Source organism: Mustela nivalis (assembly GCF_964662115.1).
Source record: "Mustela nivalis genome assembly, chromosome: 7".
Taxonomy (NCBI): Eukaryota; Metazoa; Chordata; class Mammalia; order Carnivora; family Mustelidae; genus Mustela; species Mustela nivalis.
In genome coordinates this window covers 94,563,320-94,584,804 of record NC_139026.1, presented here as the reverse complement: position 1 = coordinate 94,584,804, position 21,485 = coordinate 94,563,320, and the positions used below count along the sequence as shown (strand labels likewise).

At 39.9% G+C, this 21,485-nt stretch overlaps 1 protein-coding gene across 1 annotated transcript; it reads left to right on the top strand.

Annotated features, from left to right (window-relative positions):
* Nucleotides 1-12,948: 12,948 nt before the first annotated feature.
* On the top strand, nt 12,949-16,311 carry LOC309870327 (olfactory receptor 6C2-like; the record flags this gene model as incomplete). Its single annotated transcript, XM_082742471.1, has 2 exons — nt 12,949-13,784; nt 16,305-16,311. 2 exons carry the CDS (start codon nt 12,949-12,951, stop codon nt 16,309-16,311), a joined length of 843 nt encoding a protein of 280 aa, XP_082598597.1.
* Between the last annotated feature and the right edge of the window lie 5,174 nt (nt 16,312-21,485).

Genomic DNA, 21,485 nt, shown 5'->3' with positions numbered 1-21,485 from the left:
GTATGGTCTAACTCTAATGTGTCCCTTGACTTGCTGCAGTTACATCAAGAGATTTTGAATATTGCAGAAGCTCCGCATGCCAAGTTGCCCGTGGCTCAGCTTGCTGACAATTTTGTAAATTCGCTATTCTCTCATATTCCTTCGCTATCCCGTACTTGGTATGCTATAGGCTCTATTGTAGGAGTGTTAATACTTATGCTTTTATTCATGTGCCTCTTTCCCTGTGTGGTGAAATTCATGCTTACAGAATTATATAAAGTGCGAGCCACTGTGCGGAATCAGCAACGGGCTGTCCGTGACAAAACTGCACGACAACCCTGATTATGGGGTGCTCCCACCATAGCGAGTACCCTGCTGCCTCAAGCGTCTCAAAACTGGCTTTGCTGCCTAAAAGAATTCCTCCCCCTTATGGCCCTGTATGCTGGGTCGGTAGCCAAAGACGGGTAAGACTGATCCCTCACCATAGCAACCTAAGACAGGGGCTCCTCGGTGAAGGGGAGTACCCGATGACGGGTAAGCATGTGTGTTGAGGATTGGCAACCTAAGACAGGCACGATCCCTGCCATGTAATAAATGAAAAAGGGGGAGCTGTGGAGAGCCATGCAGCAGAAGCTGGGAGTCACGTACTAGGCGAGGCTTGAGGAGAAGGGCAGGTGAATGTTTATGTGGGAGCGCTCCAGGCAACGCACAACCTGTACTGAAGTATCGGGACTAGTATAAGATTAACCAGGGACCATGGGAACGGCCCAAAAACAGTGAACAATAAGTTTCGGGGGCTCACGTCGGTAGGCACGAGCTCCCCGCATGATCTGGGTTGAAGTCATCTGTGTCCCTTCTGATTGGGTGTCATATTAGTCGTGTTGTATGGTGATTGGTTACTTTCTATCCACTGTATCCTATAACTTGGGGCTATAATTGGTGTTCGGGGTCCCGGGGCTAAAGATTGAATAAAGAAGCTTGCCACTCACCTCGTCTGCGGGTTGTTCTTGCGGGTCGAGAGCGACAGGTATCCAAATGGGCAATGAAGAAGTCAAACTCTCTCTATTCGCAGATGACATGATTCTTTATATGGAAAACCCAAAAGACTCCACCCCCAAACTACTTGAACTCATACAGCAATTCAGTAACATGTCAGAATACAAAGTCAATGCACAAAAATCAGTGGCTTTCTTATACACTAACAGTGAAAATACAGAAAGGGAAATTAGAGAATAAATTCCATTTACTATAGCACCAAGAACCATAAGATACCTGGGAATAAACCTAATCAAAGAGGCAAAAGATTTGTACTCGAGGAACTACAGAACCCTCATGAAAGAAATCGAAGAAGACACAAAAAGATTGAAGATGATTCCATGCTCTTGGATTGGTAGAATAAACATGGTTAAAATGTCTATACTGCCTAGAGCAATCTATACTTTAAATGCCATTCTGATAAAAATTCCACTGGTATTTTTCAAAGATTTGGAGCAAATAATCCAAAAATTTGTATGGAATCAGAAGAGACCCTGAATTGCTAAGGAAATGTTGAAAAACAAAAATAAAACTGGCGGCATCATGTTACCTGATTTCATTTTTCTTTTCTTCCACCTAACAAAAGATTATTTATTCATCCATCTAGCAAGTAATTATTGAGCATCTATGATTCTTTGGCATTACATGTGAAATTGTGTGAGCAGGAAGATATTATATCTTCACTCTTGTACTTTACAGGTTAGAGGTGGAATAGAGCCTTTTTTTTTTTTTCTAAAGAGAGAGAGAGAGTGTGTGTGAGTTGGGGCAGGAAAGCAGAAGGAGAGGGAGAGAATCTCAAGCAGGCTCCACAGTCAGTGCAGAGCCTGACACGGGGCTCAATCTCATGATCCTGAGATCATCACCTGAGCGAAATCAAGTCAGACATTGCAATGAGCAATCCAGGTGCCCTGAAATAGGCTTTGTATCTAACCATTACTGTGATTTGATAGTAATGAGGAAACAGATATTAGTAATGAGAAACTATAGGGACCATAATTTGGTTATTCTTCTTTTCATTTCTCCACTCTTGAAATTCCATTTTACCATTTTCTTCATTTCAGCTCCCACCCACCAGTATCCTAATATAGTCTGATTCTTTTCTACCCCACCCCAGTTTCCACATTTGCTGAAAATGGCTGAGATCAACAACACCCTAATTGCCAGTTCTCAAACTTTGATTCTTCATATTAATTGCTCTCTGAGTCATTTGACATTGCCAACCACCTATGTTTCTTGAGACATTTTTACTTTCCATGAATTCCACAGATCTATTACATTTCTTACCATCTGCCTGCCTCTTCTGCTATTTTGGGAGGTTTCTTAAAGTTTTATATTTGTATTTCTCTAGGTTTTCTATTCTTCTATATTTCCTCTAGTCCCACATCAATTACTATGTACGTGGTAAAGATTGATAAATTCATAGATCTTGTCCCAAATCCAGATGCCTTGACACTGTAGGCCTTTAATTTGTGCAATATGAGATTTAACTTAATTCAAAACTAAAACTATCATTTTAACAAACTTTTTCCCTCTTTTTAAAATATCATTGAAAAAATCATTGAAATTAATGACATTTGCTCAATCTTGTTGGATTGAAATTTTGTGCTCCTACCAACAATTTTTTTCTATCCAAATTTCTCTTTTTCTCTTTTTGCTTGCTTGACTTATTTCTACTCATTAAGACTCAGTTTAAATGGAATTCCTTTAAATGGCATCTTCCAAAACAATTATTGACTTTTTAACTCAGATTGGGTTACTTTTTCATCTATAAAGCCTGAATCATTTCTTTATATGAACACTTTATGGGTTTTAACTTATTTATTTCCAGGTCTCTCTCACTGGCCTGGAGTTTAACTCTTTCTTCGACATGTAGTCACTGGTAGAGAGCTCTGTGCATAGTAAGAACTCATCCACTAATGCTTTAATTCTGAAATTCCTTAAAGATTCACAAGCTTTTTGGCTATGTCCTTGAAGTCTTGTTTTACCAGTTTGTTCCTTAGGGTGTAAATGAAGGTTTTCATTCATTCAAAGGTGTGACTGAAGTAATGAGTAGAACTACACCCTTGTTGAATGTGTTTTTTTTTCTTTTGCTGAGGGATTAATGTATGTGAAGAAGCAGCTTCCATAAGAGAGGGAGATGATAATCATATGGGAAGAACAAGTGGAAGAGGCCTTTGTCCTTTGCTGGACAGAGGAGAGCTTTAGAATAGTCCTGATGATGAACATATAGGAGAGAATCACTAGCACCAGAGTGATCACTAGTGTCACAGATGCCGCAAGAAAAGCAACCTTCTCAATGAGGCTTTTATCTGAACAGGAGATTTTCCAAAGGGGCTCATAGTCACAGAAGTAATGATTCAACCTGCTGGATGTACAAAAGTTCTGCTGACTCTTCAGAGAGATTAGTGGTATAATAACCATTAACCCAGACAGCCAAGAGCAGAGAACCAGCTGGATGCAGACCCTGCTCCTCATGATGGTCAGGTAATGCAGGGGTTTGCATATGGTCATATAGCAGTCATAGGACATGGCAACCAGGAGGTAGAACTCTCTTGCCCCCAGGAATATTGCAAAAAATTACTGAGTGAAGCAACCAGCAAAACTGATACTTATTCCCTGTTGTGATGCTGATCAGGACTATGGGAATGAAGATGTTTGTGAAAGACATTTCTAGAAGAGAGAATTTCTGGAGGAAGAAATATATGGGAGTCTGATGGTGGGAGTTCAGCAAGGTGAGGATGAGGATAGTCAGATTTCCCATGATGCTGAGTAAATAGGCAAGGAACAGAAAGGTGAAGGCCACTGCCTGGAGTTCAGGGACATCTGTCAGACCCAGCAGGATATTCAGTCAACCTGGTTTATTTTTCATTGTTGAAAAATTTTGAGTCTGAAGGTAAAAATGTGAAAGTAATAAAAGGTGAGAAAGGAAGGGGTGCTCTGAAATAGGTAAAATGTGAAGAGAACCCAAAGTGATAGACTGTGAACTTTTTCAATGACCTGACCCAGACCAGTGGCCCATTTGAATGGTGTTGGATCCTTTCCAGTTCCATCTGCCCTGTATAGAAAAGTTTGTGCTCTTATTTCCCCATATGGTACAGTCCACAGTGCCAACATGAAGCAAGTCTCTTCCTTAAAGGTGATGTTCAAAAAGTTTGTGGAATGAGTGAATAAAGGAGTGCCTCTAGTAGCTGCCTTCTTCCAGAATAGTTATGAATTTTATCCCCCTGTGTTCACTTTTTTTACTTCCCACTGATCCTGTTCATCACCTTACTTCCTCTGACTGCCTAATGCTTCTTAGATTTGTTGTTTTTCTTAGTCTTTCTGCTCTTTCTATTTTTATTTGTCATGTAATTATAGCAGTCTCTCATTTTCTTTCTGGTCTGAGTCCCATAAATCCCCTGATGCCAGAAAGAACCGTTTTTTTTTTTAATATGTTATGTTAGTCATCATACAGTACATCATTGGCTTTTTTAAAAAAAATTAATTTCTTTTCAGCGTAACAGAATTCATTGTTTATGCACCACACCCAGTGCTCCATGCCATATGTGCCCTCCATAATACTCATCACTTGGCTCACCCAACCTCCCACCCCCGCCTCTTCAAAACCCTCAGATTGTTTTTCAGAGTCCATAGTCTCTCATGGTTCATCTCCCCTTCCAATTTCCCTTAGCTCCCTTCTCCTCTCCATCTTCCTATGTCCTCCATGTTATTTGTTATGCTCCACAAATAAGTGAAACCATATGACAATTGACTCTCTCTACTTGACTTATTTCACTCAGCATCATCTCTTCCAGTCCCGTCCATGTTGCAACAAAAGTTGGGTATTCATCCTTTCTGATGGAGGCACAATACTCCAGAGTGTATAATGACCACATCTTCCTTATCCATTTGTCCGTTGAAGGTCATCTTGGTTCTTTCCACAGTTTGGCGACCGTGGCTATGCTGCTATGAACACTGGGATACAGATGGCCCTTTTTTCCACTACATCTGTATCTTTAGAGTAAATACCCAACAGTGCAACTGCAGGGACATAGGGAAGCTCTATTTTTAATTTCTTTTTCTTGGAAAGAACCAAGATGTCCTCCATGTTATTTGTTATGCTCCACAAATAAGTGAAACCATATGACAATTGATTCTCTCTACTTGACTTATTTCACTCAGCATCATCTCTTCCAGTTCCGGCCATGTTGCAACAAAAGTTGGGTATTCGTCCTTTCTGATGGAGGCATAATACTCCATAGTGTATATGGACCACATCTTCCTTATCCATTCATCCATTGAAAGGCATCTTGGTTCTTTCCACAGTTTGGCTATTGTGGACATTGCTGCTATAAACATTAGGGTACAGATTGCCCTTCTTTTCACGACATCTGTATCTTTGGGGTAAATACCCAGGAGTGCAATTGCAGGGTCATAGGGAAGCTCTATTTTTAATTTCTTGAGGAATCTTCACACTGTTCTCCAAAGTAGCTGCACCAACTTGCATTCCCATCATTAGTTTTTTAAAAAAAATTTATTTTTTAAATTTCTTTTCAGTGTTCCAGAATTCATTGTTTATGCACCACACCCAGTGCTCCATGCAACACTTCATTAGTTTTTGATGATTCATTGTTTGCATATAACATCCAGTGTTCCACGCAATATGTGCCTTCCTTAATACCTATCACTGGGCTTACCCATCCCTCCATCCCCCTCCCCTTTAAATCCTTGTTTGTTTCTCAGAGTCCATAGTCTCTCATGTTTCATTTCCTTCTCTGATTCCCCCTTAATTTTTCCCTTCCTTCCTCCATGTTATTCTTATGTTTCCCAAATAAATGAAACCATATAATTGACTTTCTCTGCTTGACTTATTTCATTTAGCATAATATCCTCCAGTCTTATCTATGTTGATGCAAAAGTTGGGTATTCATTCTTTCTGATGGCTGAGTAATATTCCATTGTATATATGGACCACATTTTCTTTATCCATTCACAAAAAGGACCAGTTCTTCTCTCATTCCCAGTGGACACTTCAGGCCCATGTTTGAATGCGAAGATCTGTGTATTAGGATTGCCATTCTGTCCTTTGAACTATTCCACATAATTCTGTAGGATTCAGTAAATAATATATTAGAATAAAAATCTACATTATTTACTCAAACTAATTCAGGATATTTAGATCTCGAGTTTTTCTTTCCCATAAGGATAGGAAGATTCTATTACAATCTAAGGACATTTTAGGATCTTTTCTTCCCTTATCTATTTCATACCCAGATCCCTTCCCCAGCAGCAGCAGCGAGACCCCCAGAGCACAAGAGAGTAGGGAAGAGGTGTTCTGGGTCCACCACTGCCCTACATGTGACTATGCCCAAGTTAAGCCCCAGCAAGTGAGAGGAAAGCTGTTAGCTTCCAGCTACAGCCATGGGACCCTGCCCCACTGCTTTCCTGCTCAGCAGAGCCCCACCCATCAGAGATTATGGGTATTTGCACTGGGGAGGTGGTTGCAGGCCCACCCAAGCAGAGAGCTGAGGTGTCCAAGAAATGTTTCATTGGTGGGGGAGGGGTTGCCAAGGTAAGGTGGAGCATTCCTTGTACTTCTGGCAGCACTGGATAGCCATTGAAGGGGGTGGGAGGTGATGTGGGGGTGGTCCAGGGACAGGCCCTCTCTTATTCCTTTATGCTCCCCTCTTCCTCCACGGCCCATTTCTTCTCCTCTTCATCCTCCACCTCCTTCTTCTTCTTCCTTATTCTCTTTCTCCTCCTTCTTCTTCTCTTCTTCTCCTACTCCTCCTTCTCCTCCTTCTCCTCCTTCTCCTCCTCCTCCTTCTTCCCCTTCTTCTCCTCCTTCTCCTACTCTTTCCTCTTCTTCTTTTTTATTGCCTTTCTCCAAAGACTTTTTTTTTTGGTTTTATTTAAATTTAAGCTAGATAATATATAGTGTATTACTATTTATTTATTTATTCATATATAGTGTATTATTAATTTCAGGGTAGTATTCAGTTTTTCATCTGTTGCCTTTAACACACAGTGCTCATTACCTCAAGTGCCCTCCTTATTGCCCATCACCCAATTACCCCATACTGCCACCTCCCTTCCAGCAACCTTCAGTTTGTTCTCTATAATTTAGAGCCTCCTATGGTTTGTCTCTCTCCCTGTTTTAGTCTTATTTTATTTTTCCATCCTTTCCAATATTTATATTTTATGTCAAAATATTTAAAGCAGAAGTTCTTAACTAGGGATCCAATAATTCCTATATTGGATTTACCATGTATATGAATCCACTAAATCATGTATAAAACATTTTGTTTATGTGGGTATAGAAATTTTATGGGGTAAGTATATGAAACTGTGCTCCAATGTTTTCTAGAAGACTCCATGTTTAAGCATTTGTAGAGCATTTCAAGTTTCTATTAATTTGTGAACTCGTGTGCTTGAAAAGTCACATTATGTGGGAGTGTCCTTATTGATTTATTAAAGACTTTTTCTTTTTCTTATAAACATTTATAAGGCAGTAGCTTTCAAGCATTTTTGACCATAATGCATTCTACATTTTATGTTATTTTCTGGCATACATATATATCTAACATAAATAAAAGTTTTATAGAACACTTCTTAATACATGTGTTACAATGTGATTTTTTTTTACTTTATTCTATTTAAAACATGCTGAGTGAAATAAGTCAAGCAGAGAGAGTCAGTTATCATATGGTTTCACTTATTTGTGGAGCATAACAAATAGCATGGAGGACATGGAGAGTTAGAGAGGAGAAGGGAGTTGGGGGAAATTGGAAGGGAGGTGAACCATGAGAGACTATGGACTCTGAAGAACAATCTGAGGGTTTTGAAGGGGCTGCTCATTCTCGCGCTCTCACATTATAAATAAATAATGGTGGTGGGTATTATAGAGGACACGGATTGCATGGAGCACTGGTTGTGGTGCAAAAATAATGAATACTGTTATGCTGCAAAAAAATAAAAAAAATAAAAAAACATTTCAAATGCTGGTTGCAACCCATTAAATTGAATCCATAACCCACTAATGGCTTGCAATCCACAGTTGGAATCATGAATCAGGGAGAGATACAGAATGCTCTGGATCCCTTGCCCTCCCTGTTACCAACCTGGAATCTTCAGAGAGTGGTTCATGTTCACATCTGCATCAGCTTCAGGCTTCACAATCACAGAGAAGTAAAACCAATGAAGCTGTAGACATGGAACATACTTCCTCACTTGAATATCTTAATGATCACAGTGGGATTTCAGTACTAAATATTGTTAGAGGTGAATAAAGATTGTAAGGCCACATAATTAAAAAATAATATAAAATATTTTGCATTTTGGGGGCACCTGGGTGGCTCAGTGGGTTAAAGTATCTGCCTTCAGCACAGGTCATGATCCCTGGGTCCTGGGATGGAGCCCCGCATCCAGCTCTCTGCTCAGCAGGGAGCCTGCTTCCCCTTCTCTCTCTGCCTGCCTCTCTGCCTTCTTGTGATCTCTGTCTGTCAAATAAATAAATAAAATCTTAAAATTTTTGCATTTTTTATTATTCACCACCAAGTCCTATCCTGAATTTCACAGAAATAACAAAATTTCCAGGGCTTTTCTTGGTAAGTAATAGTCTTCTGCTGTCCCTTATCACTTTAGTGGGATTTGCTCATTTCTATTCTCCCACTAATTCAGACTGGAGCTGAATCAGAGTTTTCGGATATCCTGTCTTAAAGGGAACCAATAAAGAGGAGACCAGAAGAAAGATGTCACAGAGCTCCTATAACTCATGGAATTTCCTGATTGATAGAAATGTTTCTTGCTGGGGCATCTGGGTGACTCTTTTGGTTAAGCATCTGTCTTCGGCTTAGGTCGCAATCTTGGGGCCCTGGGATCCAGCCCCATGTTGGGATTCCTGCTTAGTGGAGAGCCTGCTTCTCCCTCTCCCTCTGCTCATTCTCTCGCTCTCACATTATAAATAAATAAATAAATAAATAAATAAATAAAATCCTTAAAAAAAAAAGGAATGTCTTTTACCTTGAGTTTATCCTAATGAGGTGACTGAGGGTGGGGACCCTAGAGAGTCTCAGAACGTGGCTGATTGTCAGAAAGACCTCATGCCTAGAGGATTGAAACCTTTAGCCCCATTCCCTGTTCACTGGGGAGGATAGGATGGTGGGGGGAGGATAGATATTAATCACTATTAAAAAGTTGAACAAGGAGATTTGGGAAGACTCTGAGTTGGTGAACATGTTGAAGTGCTGGGAGGATGGTGTGTCAGGAGAGGGCACAGAAACTCCATGTCTTCCCATTCACCATACCTTGCCCCATGAACCTCTTCCATTTGGTTGTTCCTGAGTGATATCCTTTATAATCAATTGGTAATAGTATTCACATCACTTGCATATTACTATGGGCAATATTTGGAAGAACAAACACCAAAACAATAATTTTTATTTATGGATGTTGTAATTTCTATGAATATTTTCACTTTTCATATCTCTCTTTGAATTTTTCTATATTAAATATTTATTACATATGTAATTTTAGATAAGAGGGCTATCTTTTTACTCACTGCAATGTACACATATTGTGTTAACAAATAATTAAGAGCTGATTTCTAATTTGTCAGTGGAATCTTATTTTATGTTTGGACTGTGTTGCTATTATTGCATCTTTTTCTCTCTAAGGACATTATTCCCATTGTGTTTGGCTTAGGATTTTCTTAGGAAAAGTAAATTACACTTTAAGTTTATTAGAGGCACTTGAATCAGGGCCTCCAAGGACTTTTTAAAGTAGTCTTCAGCGTGTGTGTTGTGGATGGAGGAAATAAACAGGCTTGTAAGTGTAAAAACTTGTTCGTCCAGAGAAAATCAGAACATCCACTCTGCAGAACTAGAGAGGCTCCTTAACTCCTCTTTGCTCTCTAAAAAAATTATTATCTTTCTTTCAGTTTCCCAGCATAGAAATATTTCCAAATTTTAAATTAGAATGGTATTTTTTTTTTTTTATAAATTCAGAAACTGTATGTGTACTTATATGGTGAGTATAGGTTCTTGGGGGCAAGGAATACACTTAGTTGATCCTGTTAGTAAGTTTTTGTGAGGCTCACTAAGGTCATTTGAAGTATAGCTTTGTGGTGAAACAATGAAGAATATCAAAGGTAAATACTGGGGTGTTTTTCAGCCAACCTTCACCAGATCAAAAATGGGGGCAGGACCATTTTATGCATTATTAAGTTGGTATAATTTTATGTATAGTGATTTGATTGACACACAGAAATGAATTTTATTATTAAAAAAGATTTATTTATTTATTTATGAGAGAGAGATTGAAAAAGAGAGAGAGAATGAGCGGGAAGGGCAGAGAGAGTCCAAAACAGACTCCAGTCCATGTGCAGAGATCGTCATGGGGTTTGAGCTCATGACCCAGAGCTCAGCACCTGAGTCAAAACCAGTAGTGGGAGGCTTAACTGACTGTGTCATCCAGGCACCCCTATTTCTTTGTTTTTCTGAGAGAAGACAGAGTGTGCATTAGTGGGTGTGTGGGGGAATCAGAAGGGAGAAGGAGAGAGAATCTTAATTGTGGAGCCCAAGGTGGGGCTTGATCTCATGATTTTGAGATCATGACCTGAGCAGAAATCAAGAGCCGGACACTTCACTGACTGAGCCACCCAGATGGCCCTGAAACAACTTTCTAATCACCCTCCAGACCTCTCCTTCTTGCCTATTTTTGTCTTATTTATCTATCCAGTGTCTATCTATGTATTTATATCCCATATGTCTCAATTACCACTGGTAAGCATTCCATTGTTTTATATCCCCCATTTTTCAGTACTGTATATCCTATTTGTCAACTATTTGTCTCATAAACTTAAATTAATGTCCCCTTTTCTATCATGATGTCTGTAACCTGGCAAAGCACCATAGTAAATTTGTACAGGATGGGAGTTGATATTACTCAGTTAAATGTCACAATGACCTTAGGCTGTACTATTCCTGTTAACTCCACTTCATATTAGGAACTGGGAGTACAGACAGATTAAATGACTTGCCTAAGGTCACTCATCTAGTAGATGACAGAGAAATGACTTGATCCCGTACTGTTCAAAGGTCCATACAATTAATGTGTCTGTATTATTGAAACATGTATCACACTTAAGTTGTCATGAAGGAGGGAAATCAAAGTATTTGCTTGGTAGCCTTCAGCTCTTTGTACTTTTTACCCATGGTTTTCAAATTATATTATTTTAGCATAATAGCCCTCTCTGCTCAAAGCCCTTTCTGCTGAGCGCATATAAGGAAAATAAAGGAATTACAAGGGCACTTAGAAAAAGTCTGGAGAAAGGGCCACTGAAGGACTATTTTCTGGAAGAAATCTAACTTGACCTTTAAATAATGCCTAGTTTACTAGGAGAGCAATCTGGAGAATCTTGGTAGGGCATAACCAACATCCTCCAAATATTTTGCATTTTATCAATTACCACAACATGAAGCAAAGGAATTTTAGGATTTAGCTTGTGAATACTGTTCTTCTGAATACAAGTTTTGGATTAAAGAGACCCTACAACCCATCAAAGTACAGCTCAAAGATGCTCATCTCTTGTCCTAATAGGGTAAATTTCAACTAAAGCATGGGTTTAAAATTGAATTAAATATGAACTTTTGGGGCTTCACCAAGATCAAAAGCTTCTGCACAGCAAAGGAAGCAGTCAACAAAACAAAGAGGCAACCCACAGAATGGGAGAAGATATTCACAAATGACAGTACAGAGGAAGGGCTGATATCGAAGATCTATAAAGAACTCCTCAAACTCAACACACACAAAACAGAAAATCATGTCAAAAAATGGGCAGAAGACATGAACAGACTCTTCTCCAAAGAAGACATGCAAATGGCCAACAGACACATGAAAAAATGTTCATCATCACTAGCCATCAGGGAGATTCAAATCAAAACCACATTGAGATACCACCTTACACCAGTTAGAATGGCCAAAATTAGCAAGACAGGAAACAACATGTGTTAGAGGTTGTGGAGAAAGGGGAACCTTCTTACACTGTAGGTGGGAATGCAAGTTGGTGCATCCACTTTGGAAAACAGTGTGGAGATTTCTTAAGAAATTAAAAATAGAGCTTTCCCATGACCCTGCAATTGCACTATTGAGTATTTACCCCAAAGATACAGACATAGTGAAAAGAAGGGCCATCTGTACCCCAATGTTCATAGCAGCAATGACCACAGTCACCAAACTGTGGAAAGAGCCAAGATGCCCTTCAACAGAAAAATGAATAAAGAAGATGTGGTCTGTATATACTATGGAGTAGTATGCCTCCATCAGAAAGCATGAATATTTAACTTTTGTATCAACATGGATGGGACTGGAAGAGATGATGCTGAGTGAAATAAGTCAAGCAGAGAGAATCAATTATCATATGGCTTCACTTACTTGTGGAGCATAAGGAATAACACGGAGGACATGGGGAGATGGAGAGGAGAAGTGAGTTGGGAGAAATTGGAGGGAGACATGAACCATGAGAGACTTCAGACTCTGAGAAGCAAACTGAGGGTTTTGAAGGGGAAGGGAGTGGGGGTTGGGAGAGCCTGGTGGTGGGTATTAAGGAGGGCACGTATTGCATGGAACACTGGCTGGAACACTGAAAAGGAAAAAAAAAAAAACCACGAAACGTGCTGTGAATTGGGAGACCCTGGAATATTTAAAAAAACAATGGCAATAGCAGTAATTTTCAAGAAAACTCCCCATAAGCTGAGCTTCCCAGTAGTATATTTCAGTAGAGTTGAGAAAATTATCTCATCAAAACCTGATTATCATGATACAGAAGAAATGCATGTAATTTAGTTTGCTTGGCACTGGTAGAAACTGTCTGATCCTGTCATATTTTGACATTGCTCCTCAGATCCAATTTTTGTGACTTTTACATGAAGATTGGGCAGTGGTGTGAAGCCAGTGATGAGAAACCATTCAGCAGTAACCATGTTCATATTACTGGGTTTGACAAATGACCCACAGCTAGAGATTTTTTTTTTTATCTTTCTGTTTATCTCATATATGTTAAGCGTAATTGGGAATCTGACCATAATTTCTCTCATCTTGGTGGATTCTCATTTAAAAACAGCTATGTATTTTTTTCTTCAAAATTTCTCTTTCTTAGAAATCTCATTCACAACCGCCTGTGTCCCCCCATACCTGTATGCCATATCAAGTGGGGACAGAACCATCACCATCAAGGCTTGCTTCAGCCAAATCTTTTTTATTGTCCTCTTTGCAGCTACAGATTTTTTTCTCTTGGCTGTGATGTCTTACGACTGCTACGTGGCCATCTGCAAATCCCTGTATTATGTGACCATCATGGACAGCAGAGTTTGCAGGAATCTTATCCTCTGCTGTTGGGTATCTGGCTTATTAATTATCCTTCCACTCCTTGGTTTGAGTCTCCATTTGGATTTCTGTGACTCTGTTATTGACCATTTTTATTGTGATGCTTCTCCATTACTGAAGAATTCATGTTCAGATACTTGGTCTATAGAGCAACTGGTTATAGTCTGTGCTGTTTTGACCTTCATAATGACCCTTGTGTGTATAGTTCTGTCATACATATACATCGTTAGGACAATTCTAAGATTACCCTCTGTCGAGCAGAGGAAAAAAGCCTTTTCCACCTGTTCTTCCCACATGATTGTGGTTTCCATCATGTATGGCAGCTTCATATTTATTTATGTCAAACCTTCAGTTAAGGATGAAGTGGCCATTAATAAGGCAGTTTCTGGGGACGCCTGGGTGGCTCAGTTGGTTAAGGAGCTGCCTTCGGCTCAGGTCATGATCCCAGGATCCTGGGATCGAGTCCCACGTCAGGCTCCTTGCTCGGCAGGGAGCCTGCTTCTCCCTCTGCCTCTGCCTGCCTTGTTGTCTGCCTGTGCTCGCTCTCTCTCCCTCTGTCTCTGGCAAATAAATAAATAAAGTTTTTTAAAAAAAATAAGGCAGTTTCTGTACTTGCTGTATCTCTTGCCCCTTTGTTGAACCCTTTCATTTATACCCTGAGAAATAAACAAGTAAAGCAGTCTTTCCATGACATCCTTAAAAGACTTGCATTTCTTTCACAAAAATATTAGATTTTCATATTGGGAGTTTAAATTAAAACAAGAGGGATGCCTGGGTGGCTCAGTTGGTTAAGCAGCTGCCTTTGGCTCAGGTCATGATCCCAGCATCCTGGGATCGAGTCCCACGTCGGGCTCCTTGCTCAGCAGGGAGCCTGCTTCTCCCTCTGCCTCTGCCTGCCATTCTGTCTGCCTGTGCTCTCTCTCCCCTCCTCTCTCTCTCTGATAAATAAATGAAATCTTAAATTTTTTTTTAAAAATAAATTAAAACAAGAAACAACTTATCCTATATCAATATGAAATCATATATTACAAACGGTATATTAATTCAGCAATAGGTGGAAAATGAATTATGGGAGTTGTGTAGTTCTCAACTTTGAGGAATTTTAGTTCTCAATATAGAGGAACAATAAGGAAAATTGAGAAAAAAGTCTAAGGAGAAATTGTGATGGGCCCAACATTATGCAGATACTTTTCTTTTTTTTTTTTTTTTTTTAGTTTTATTTCAGTGTTCCAAGAGTCATTGTTTATGCATCACACCTAGTGCTCCATGCAATACATGCCCTCCTTAATACCCACCACCAGGCTCTCCCAACCCCCACTCCCTTCTCCTTCAAACCCTGTTTGTTTCGCAGAGTCTGAAGTCTCTCATGGTTCATCTCCCTCTCTGATTTCCCCCAACTCCCTTCTCCTCCCCTTCACCCAATGTCCTCCATGTTATTCCTTATGCTCCACAAGTAAGTGAAGCCATATGATAATTGATTCTCTCTGCTTGACTTATTTCACTCAGCATCATCTCTTCCAGTCCCATCCATGTTGATACAAAAGTTAAATATTCATCCTTTCTGATGGAGGCATACCACTCCATAGTATATACGGACCACATCTTCTTTATTCATTTTTCTGTTGAAGGGCATCTTGGCTCTTTCCACAGTTTGGTGACTGTGGTTATTGCTGCTATGAACATTGGGGTACAAATGGCCCTTCTTTTCACTATGTCTGTATCTTTGGGGAAAATAATCAATAGTGCAATTGCAGGGTCACGGGAAAGCTCTATTTTTAATTTCTTAAGAAATCTCCACACTGTTTTCCAAAGTGGATGCACCAACTTGCATTCCCACCAACAGCGTAAGAGGGTTTCCCTTTCTCCATATCCTTTCCAACACTTGTTGTTTCCTGTCTTGCTAATTTTGGCCATTCTAACTAGTGTAAGGTGGTATCTCAATGTGGTTTTGATTTGAATCTCCCTGATGGCTAGTGATGATGAACATTTTTTCATGTGTCTGTTGACCATTTGCATGTCTTCTTTGGAGAAGTGTCTGTTCATGTCTTCTGCCCATTTTTTGATGTGATTATCTGGCAGATAGATACTTCTTACTTTTCTGGAACTTCTGTGTCTTCTTTGTTTTTGTTTTTAAAAGATTTAATTTATTTATTTGACAGACAGAAACCACAATTAGGCAGAGAGAGTAGGGGAAGCAGGCTTCCCACTGAGTGGAGAGCCTGATGTGGGGCTTGATTCCAGGACCCTGGGATCATGACCTGAGCTGAAGGCAGAGGCTTTAACTCACTGAGCCACCAAGGCACCCCTGTGTCTTTTTTTTTTTTTTAAGATTTTATTTATTTATTTGAGAGAGAGAGAGCATGAGAGTAGAGAGGTCAGTAGGAGAAGCAGATTACCTGCTGAGCAGGAAGCCGGATGTGGGACTCAATTCCAGGACTCCAGGATCATGACCTGAGCCAAAGGCAGTTGCTCAACCAAATGAGCCATCCAGGTGCCCACCCTTGTGTCTTCTTCTTTTTTTTTTTAATTTATTTTTTATTTATTTTCAGCATAACAGTATTCATTATATTTGCACCACACCCAGTGCTCCATGCAATCCATGCCCTCCATAATACCCACCACCTGGTACCCCAACCTCTCACCCCCACCCCTTCAAAACCCTCATATTGTTTTTCAGAGTCCATAGTCTCTCATGGTTTCCCTCCTCTTCCAATTTCCCCCAAATCCCTTCTCCTCTCTAACCCCCCATGTCCTCCATGCTATTTGTTACACCCCTGTGTCATCTTATTCTATATTTCAGTCAACTCTTTTTAGTCTTGTCAGGTATACATTAGTCATTAGTCTTGTGTGTTGAATTTATTCCATCCATGTCACTGCTTTCCCCTCCTTGCAACACTACCTCTTTCAAAGTATTTTCTCTTTTCCAGAGGATAAGAACACTGATTTTTAGGAAACATAAGCTCTGTTCCCCTCAACTCTGCTTTGTTAATGCTGCCTCACAATAAACATGTGAATTTGAACAAAATTCTAATAGGCATCCTTGCCTCTTCTTATCTGAACTTATTAAAACATGTACAAAAAATCATTACATACACAAAAATGTAACCAACAAGTCTTTTTTTTAAAATAAAGATTTTATGTATTTTGACACGCAGAGAGAGAGAGAGAGCACAAGTAAGAAGAGCTGCGGTCAGAGGGAGAGGGAGAAGCAGGCTGTCTGCTGAGTGGGGAGCCCACCATGAGGCTTGATTCCAGGACCCTGGGACTGTGACCTGAGCCAAAGGCCACGGCTTAACAACTGAGCCACCTAAACACCCTCCAAAGTCTTAATAATAATTGAAAGGCTATCTCTTCTGAGTAATTATTCCAAAACCAAGTACTAAAGCAAGTAAAAAAATCACTTACTTAACATCAGGCTGTGGCTGAAACAATGAGGACTGGAGGAGCTGAGATTATGCAAAGGGCAGAATTGTGAGAAGATAAACTAATTGTAAATAGCTGCTTTTGTTGGGGCTGATTCCATGTTAAAACCTGTTAAACCCCTAGGGCCTGCCTCGGGCTACTTAGCCATAGTGACTCCATGTTGCCTAGGTAGCCATTTTGTTGTTTAATAAATGTCTCAGCCATTACTGATACCTGTTTCGGGTAACCGTTGCTAAAACACATACCTAAAACAAGGCAATTTTGTTGTTTAATAAACACCTGAGCAGTTACTAGTATCAGTTCTGGGTAACCGTTACTAAAGGACACAGGTAGGAGACATCCAATCAGCCAAATCCACATATGTAGATGTATGCGGTTGTGCCCTATAAAACTAGCCTGTAAGACCAAGGGGTGGTCGCTGTCTTCGGAGGTGGCCCTGCCCGGTCAATCTGACTTCTAATGCTTGGCATAGAATAAAGCTTTACATAACTTTCACTTTGTCTCAACCTCATTCCCCTGGCCAGTCATTCTAACTTCCAATGCTTGGCATAGAATAAGGCTTTGCATAACTTTCACTTTGTCTCAGTCTCGGTCCTTTGATAATGGACGCAACACTTTAACTTTTTTTTAAAAAAAGATTTTATTTATTTGACAGAGAGAGAGGGCACAAGCAGAGAGAGCATCAGGCAGAGGGAGAGGGAGTAACAGGATCCCCATAAAGCAGGGATTCATGACTGAGCTGAAGACAGACACTTAACTGACTTAGCCACCCAGGAGCCCCTAACCCTTTTTTTTTTTAAAGATTTTATTTACTTATTTGACAGACAGAGATCACAAGTAGGCAGAGAGGCAGGCAGAGAGAGAGAGGAGGAAGCAGGCTCCTTGCCGAACAGAGAGCCTGATTTGGGGCTTGATCCCAGGTCCTGGGATCATGGCCTGAGCCAAAGGCAGAGGCTTTAACCCACTGAGCCACCCAGGCACCCCAAGAGCCTCTAACTCTTGAGCACATTTTCACATTCGTGACTCTGGTGGATTAAAGATACTTGCCAGTTCCTTGTTACTCTCCAGATCAGAAGGTCCAGTTTCTTTCCTCTCTCCTTTAATCTTGACTATTTTTATGACTTGATTGTGATCATCAAATATGATAAAAGTGAAGCTGTATCACTTCAGAAATTAGGTCTTTGGAGACTTGTAGCTTCCATTTTCTTTTTTGGAACAGATGCTTTGGGGAACACAGGTAAGGAGTTTGAATACCCTGATGTTGCTATACAGTGAGCAGAGAGATAATTGCAGAGAGGCTGCATAGAGAGAAATACTTGCTCAACCCCCCTTTCATTCAGCCATCTTAGTTTTGGTGACATCTGATCAATAAGCCACCTTGGACATCAGCTTTGATGAGCCTTCACATGATTCCAAAACTACTCACCACTGATTACAACTAAATGAAAGACCCATGTGGGAACCACCCAGCTAACCCATGTCTTCTCCTAGAATTGCAAGTGTCAAAGAGTTTTTTTTATCCACTAACACTTGAAGTGATATGTTATACAGCAATAGGTATTCAAAAATAGGGTCCAGGATAAATGCTTTGCAGGGGAAACAGCAGATCTCTTGGTGGTCTTGCAAGGCTAGGGAAACCATACGGGACACTGGAGAGGCCTGAATGAAAAGTCTTCAAGCGGAAGAATTTTGATTTTTCTCACCCCATTCTGAATGTACAATATGTCCAAAAAATGTTAATTAAAAAATAAAAAAGCCCCAAGGTTTAGATGTGAAAATAGTAGATCAAAAATATAAGCCTGAAAGAAGTCAAACTCTCACTCTTTGCAGATGATATGATACTATATGTGGAAAATCCAAAGACTCCACTCCAAATCTGCTAGAACATATACAGGAATTCAGTAAAGTGTCAGGATATAAAATCAATGCACAGAAATCAGTTGCATTTCTTTACACCAACAACAGGACAGAAGAAAGAGAAATTAAGGAGTCCATCCCATTTATAATTGCACCCAAAACCACAAGATACCTAGGAATAAACCTAACCAAAGAGGCAAAGAATCTATACTCAGAAAACTACAAAGTACTCATGAAAGAAAAGGAGGAAGACATAAAGAAATGGAAAAATGTTCCATGCTCCTGGATTGGAAGAACAAATATTGTGAAAATGTCTATGCTACCCAAAGCAATCTATACATTTAATGCAATCCCTATCAAAATCCCATCCATTTTTAAAAAATAAATTTATTTTTTATTTATTTTCAGCATAACAGTATTCGTTATTTTTGCATCAATCCCATCCATTTAAAAAAAAAATAAATGGAACAGGCAGAGGACATGAACAGACATTTCTGCAAAGAAGACATCCAGATGGCCAACAGACACATGAAAAAGTGCTCCATATCACTCAGCATCAGGGAAATACAAATCAAAACCACAATGAGATATCACCTCACACCAGTCAGAATGGCTAAAATCAACAAGCCAGGAAACGACAGATGCTGGCGAGGATGCGGAGAAAGGGGAACCCTCCTACACTGTTGGTGGGAATGCAAGCTGGTGCAGCCACTCTGGAAAACAGCATGGAGGTTCCTCAAAATGTTGAAAATAGAACTGCCCTATGACCCAGCAATTGCACTATTGGGTATTTACCCTAAAGCTACAAACGTAGTGATCCAAAGGGGCACGTGCACCCGAATGTTTATAGCAGCAATGTCCACAATAGCCAAACTATGGAAAGAACCTAGATGTCCATCAACAGATGAATGGATGAAGAAGATGTGGTATATATACACAATGGAATACTATGCAGCCATCAAAAGAAATGAAATCTTGCCATTTGTGACAACATGGATGGAACTAGAGCGTATCATGCTTAGCGAAATAAGTCAAGCAGAGAAAGACAACTATCATATGATCTCCCTGATATGAGGAAGTGGTGATGCAACATAGGGGCTTAAGTGGGTAGGAGAAGAATCAATGAAACAAGATGGGATTGGGAGGGAGACAAACCATAAGTGACTCTTAATTTCACAAAACAATATGAGGGTTGGTGGGGGGAGGGGGTTTGGGAGAAGGGGGTGGGATTATGGACATTGGGGAGGGTATGTGCTTTGGTGAGTGCTGTGAAGTGTGTAAACCTGGTGATTCACAGACCTGTATCCCTGTGGATAAAAATATATGTTTATAAAAAATAAAAAATTAATAAAGACTAAAAAAAAAAAGAAAGAAAAGAAAATAAATGGAACAAATAATCCTAAAATTTGTATGGAACCAGAAAAGATGACGAATAGCCAAAGGAATATTGAAAAAGAAAGCCAAAGTTGCTGGCATCACAATTCTGGACTTCAAGCTTTATTACAAAGCTGTCATCATCAAGACAGTATGTTACTGTCACAAAAACAGACACATAGATCAATGGAACAGAATAGACAGCCCGGAAATAGACTCTCAACTCTATGATCAACTAATCTTCAACAAAGTAGGAAAGAATGTCCAATGGAAAAAAGACAGTCTTTTCAACAAATGGTGTTGGGAAGATTGGACAGCCACATGCAGAAAAATGAAATTGGACCATTTCCTTACACCACACATGAAAATAGACTCGAAATGGATAAAGGACCTCAATGTGAGAAAGGAATCCATCAAAACCCTTGAGGAGAACACAGGCAGCAACCTCTTTGATCTCAGCTGCAACAACTTCTTCCTAGGAACATTGCCAAAGGCAAGGAAAGGAAGGGCAAAAATGAACTATTGGGATTTCATCAAGATCAAAAGCTTTTGCACAGCAAAGGAAACAGTTAACAAAACCAAAAGACAACTGACAGAATGGGAGAAGATATTTGCAAACGACATATCAGATAAAGGGCTAGTATCTAAAATCTATAAAGAACTTATCAAGCTCAACACCCAAAGAACAAATAATCCAGTCAAGGAATGGGCAGAGGACATGAACAGACATTTCTGCAAAGAAGACATCCAGATGGTCAACAGACACATGGAAAAGTGCTCCACATCACTCGGCATCAGGGAAATACAAATCAAAATCACAATGAGATACCACCTCACACTAGTCAGAATGGCTAAAATTAACAAGTCAGGGAATGACAGATGCTTGTGAGGATGAGGAGAAAGGGGAACCCTTCTACACTGTTGGTGGGAATGCAAGCTGGTGCAACCACTCTGGAAAACAGCATGGACGTTCTTCAAAAGGTTGAAAATAGAGCTACCCTATGACCCAGCAATTGCACTACTGGGTATTTACCCTAAAGATACAAATGTAGTGATCTGAAGGGGCACATGCACCTGAATGTTTATAGCAGCAATATTCACAGTAGCCAAACTATGGAAAGAACCTAGATGTCCATCAACAGATGAGTTGATAAAGAAGATGTGGTGTATATATACACAATGGAATACTATGCAACCATCAAAAGAAATTGAAATCTTGCCATTTGTGATGACGTGGATGGAACTAGAAGGTATTAAGCTTAGTGAAATCAATCAGAGAAAGATAATTATCATATGATCCCCCTGATAGGAGGAAGTTGAGAGGCAACATGGGGAGTATGGGGGATAGGAAAGGAATAAATGAAACAAGATCGGATTGGGAGGGAGACAAACCTTAAGAAACTCTTAATCTCACAAAACAAACTGAGGGTTGCTGGGGGGAGGTGGTAGGGAGA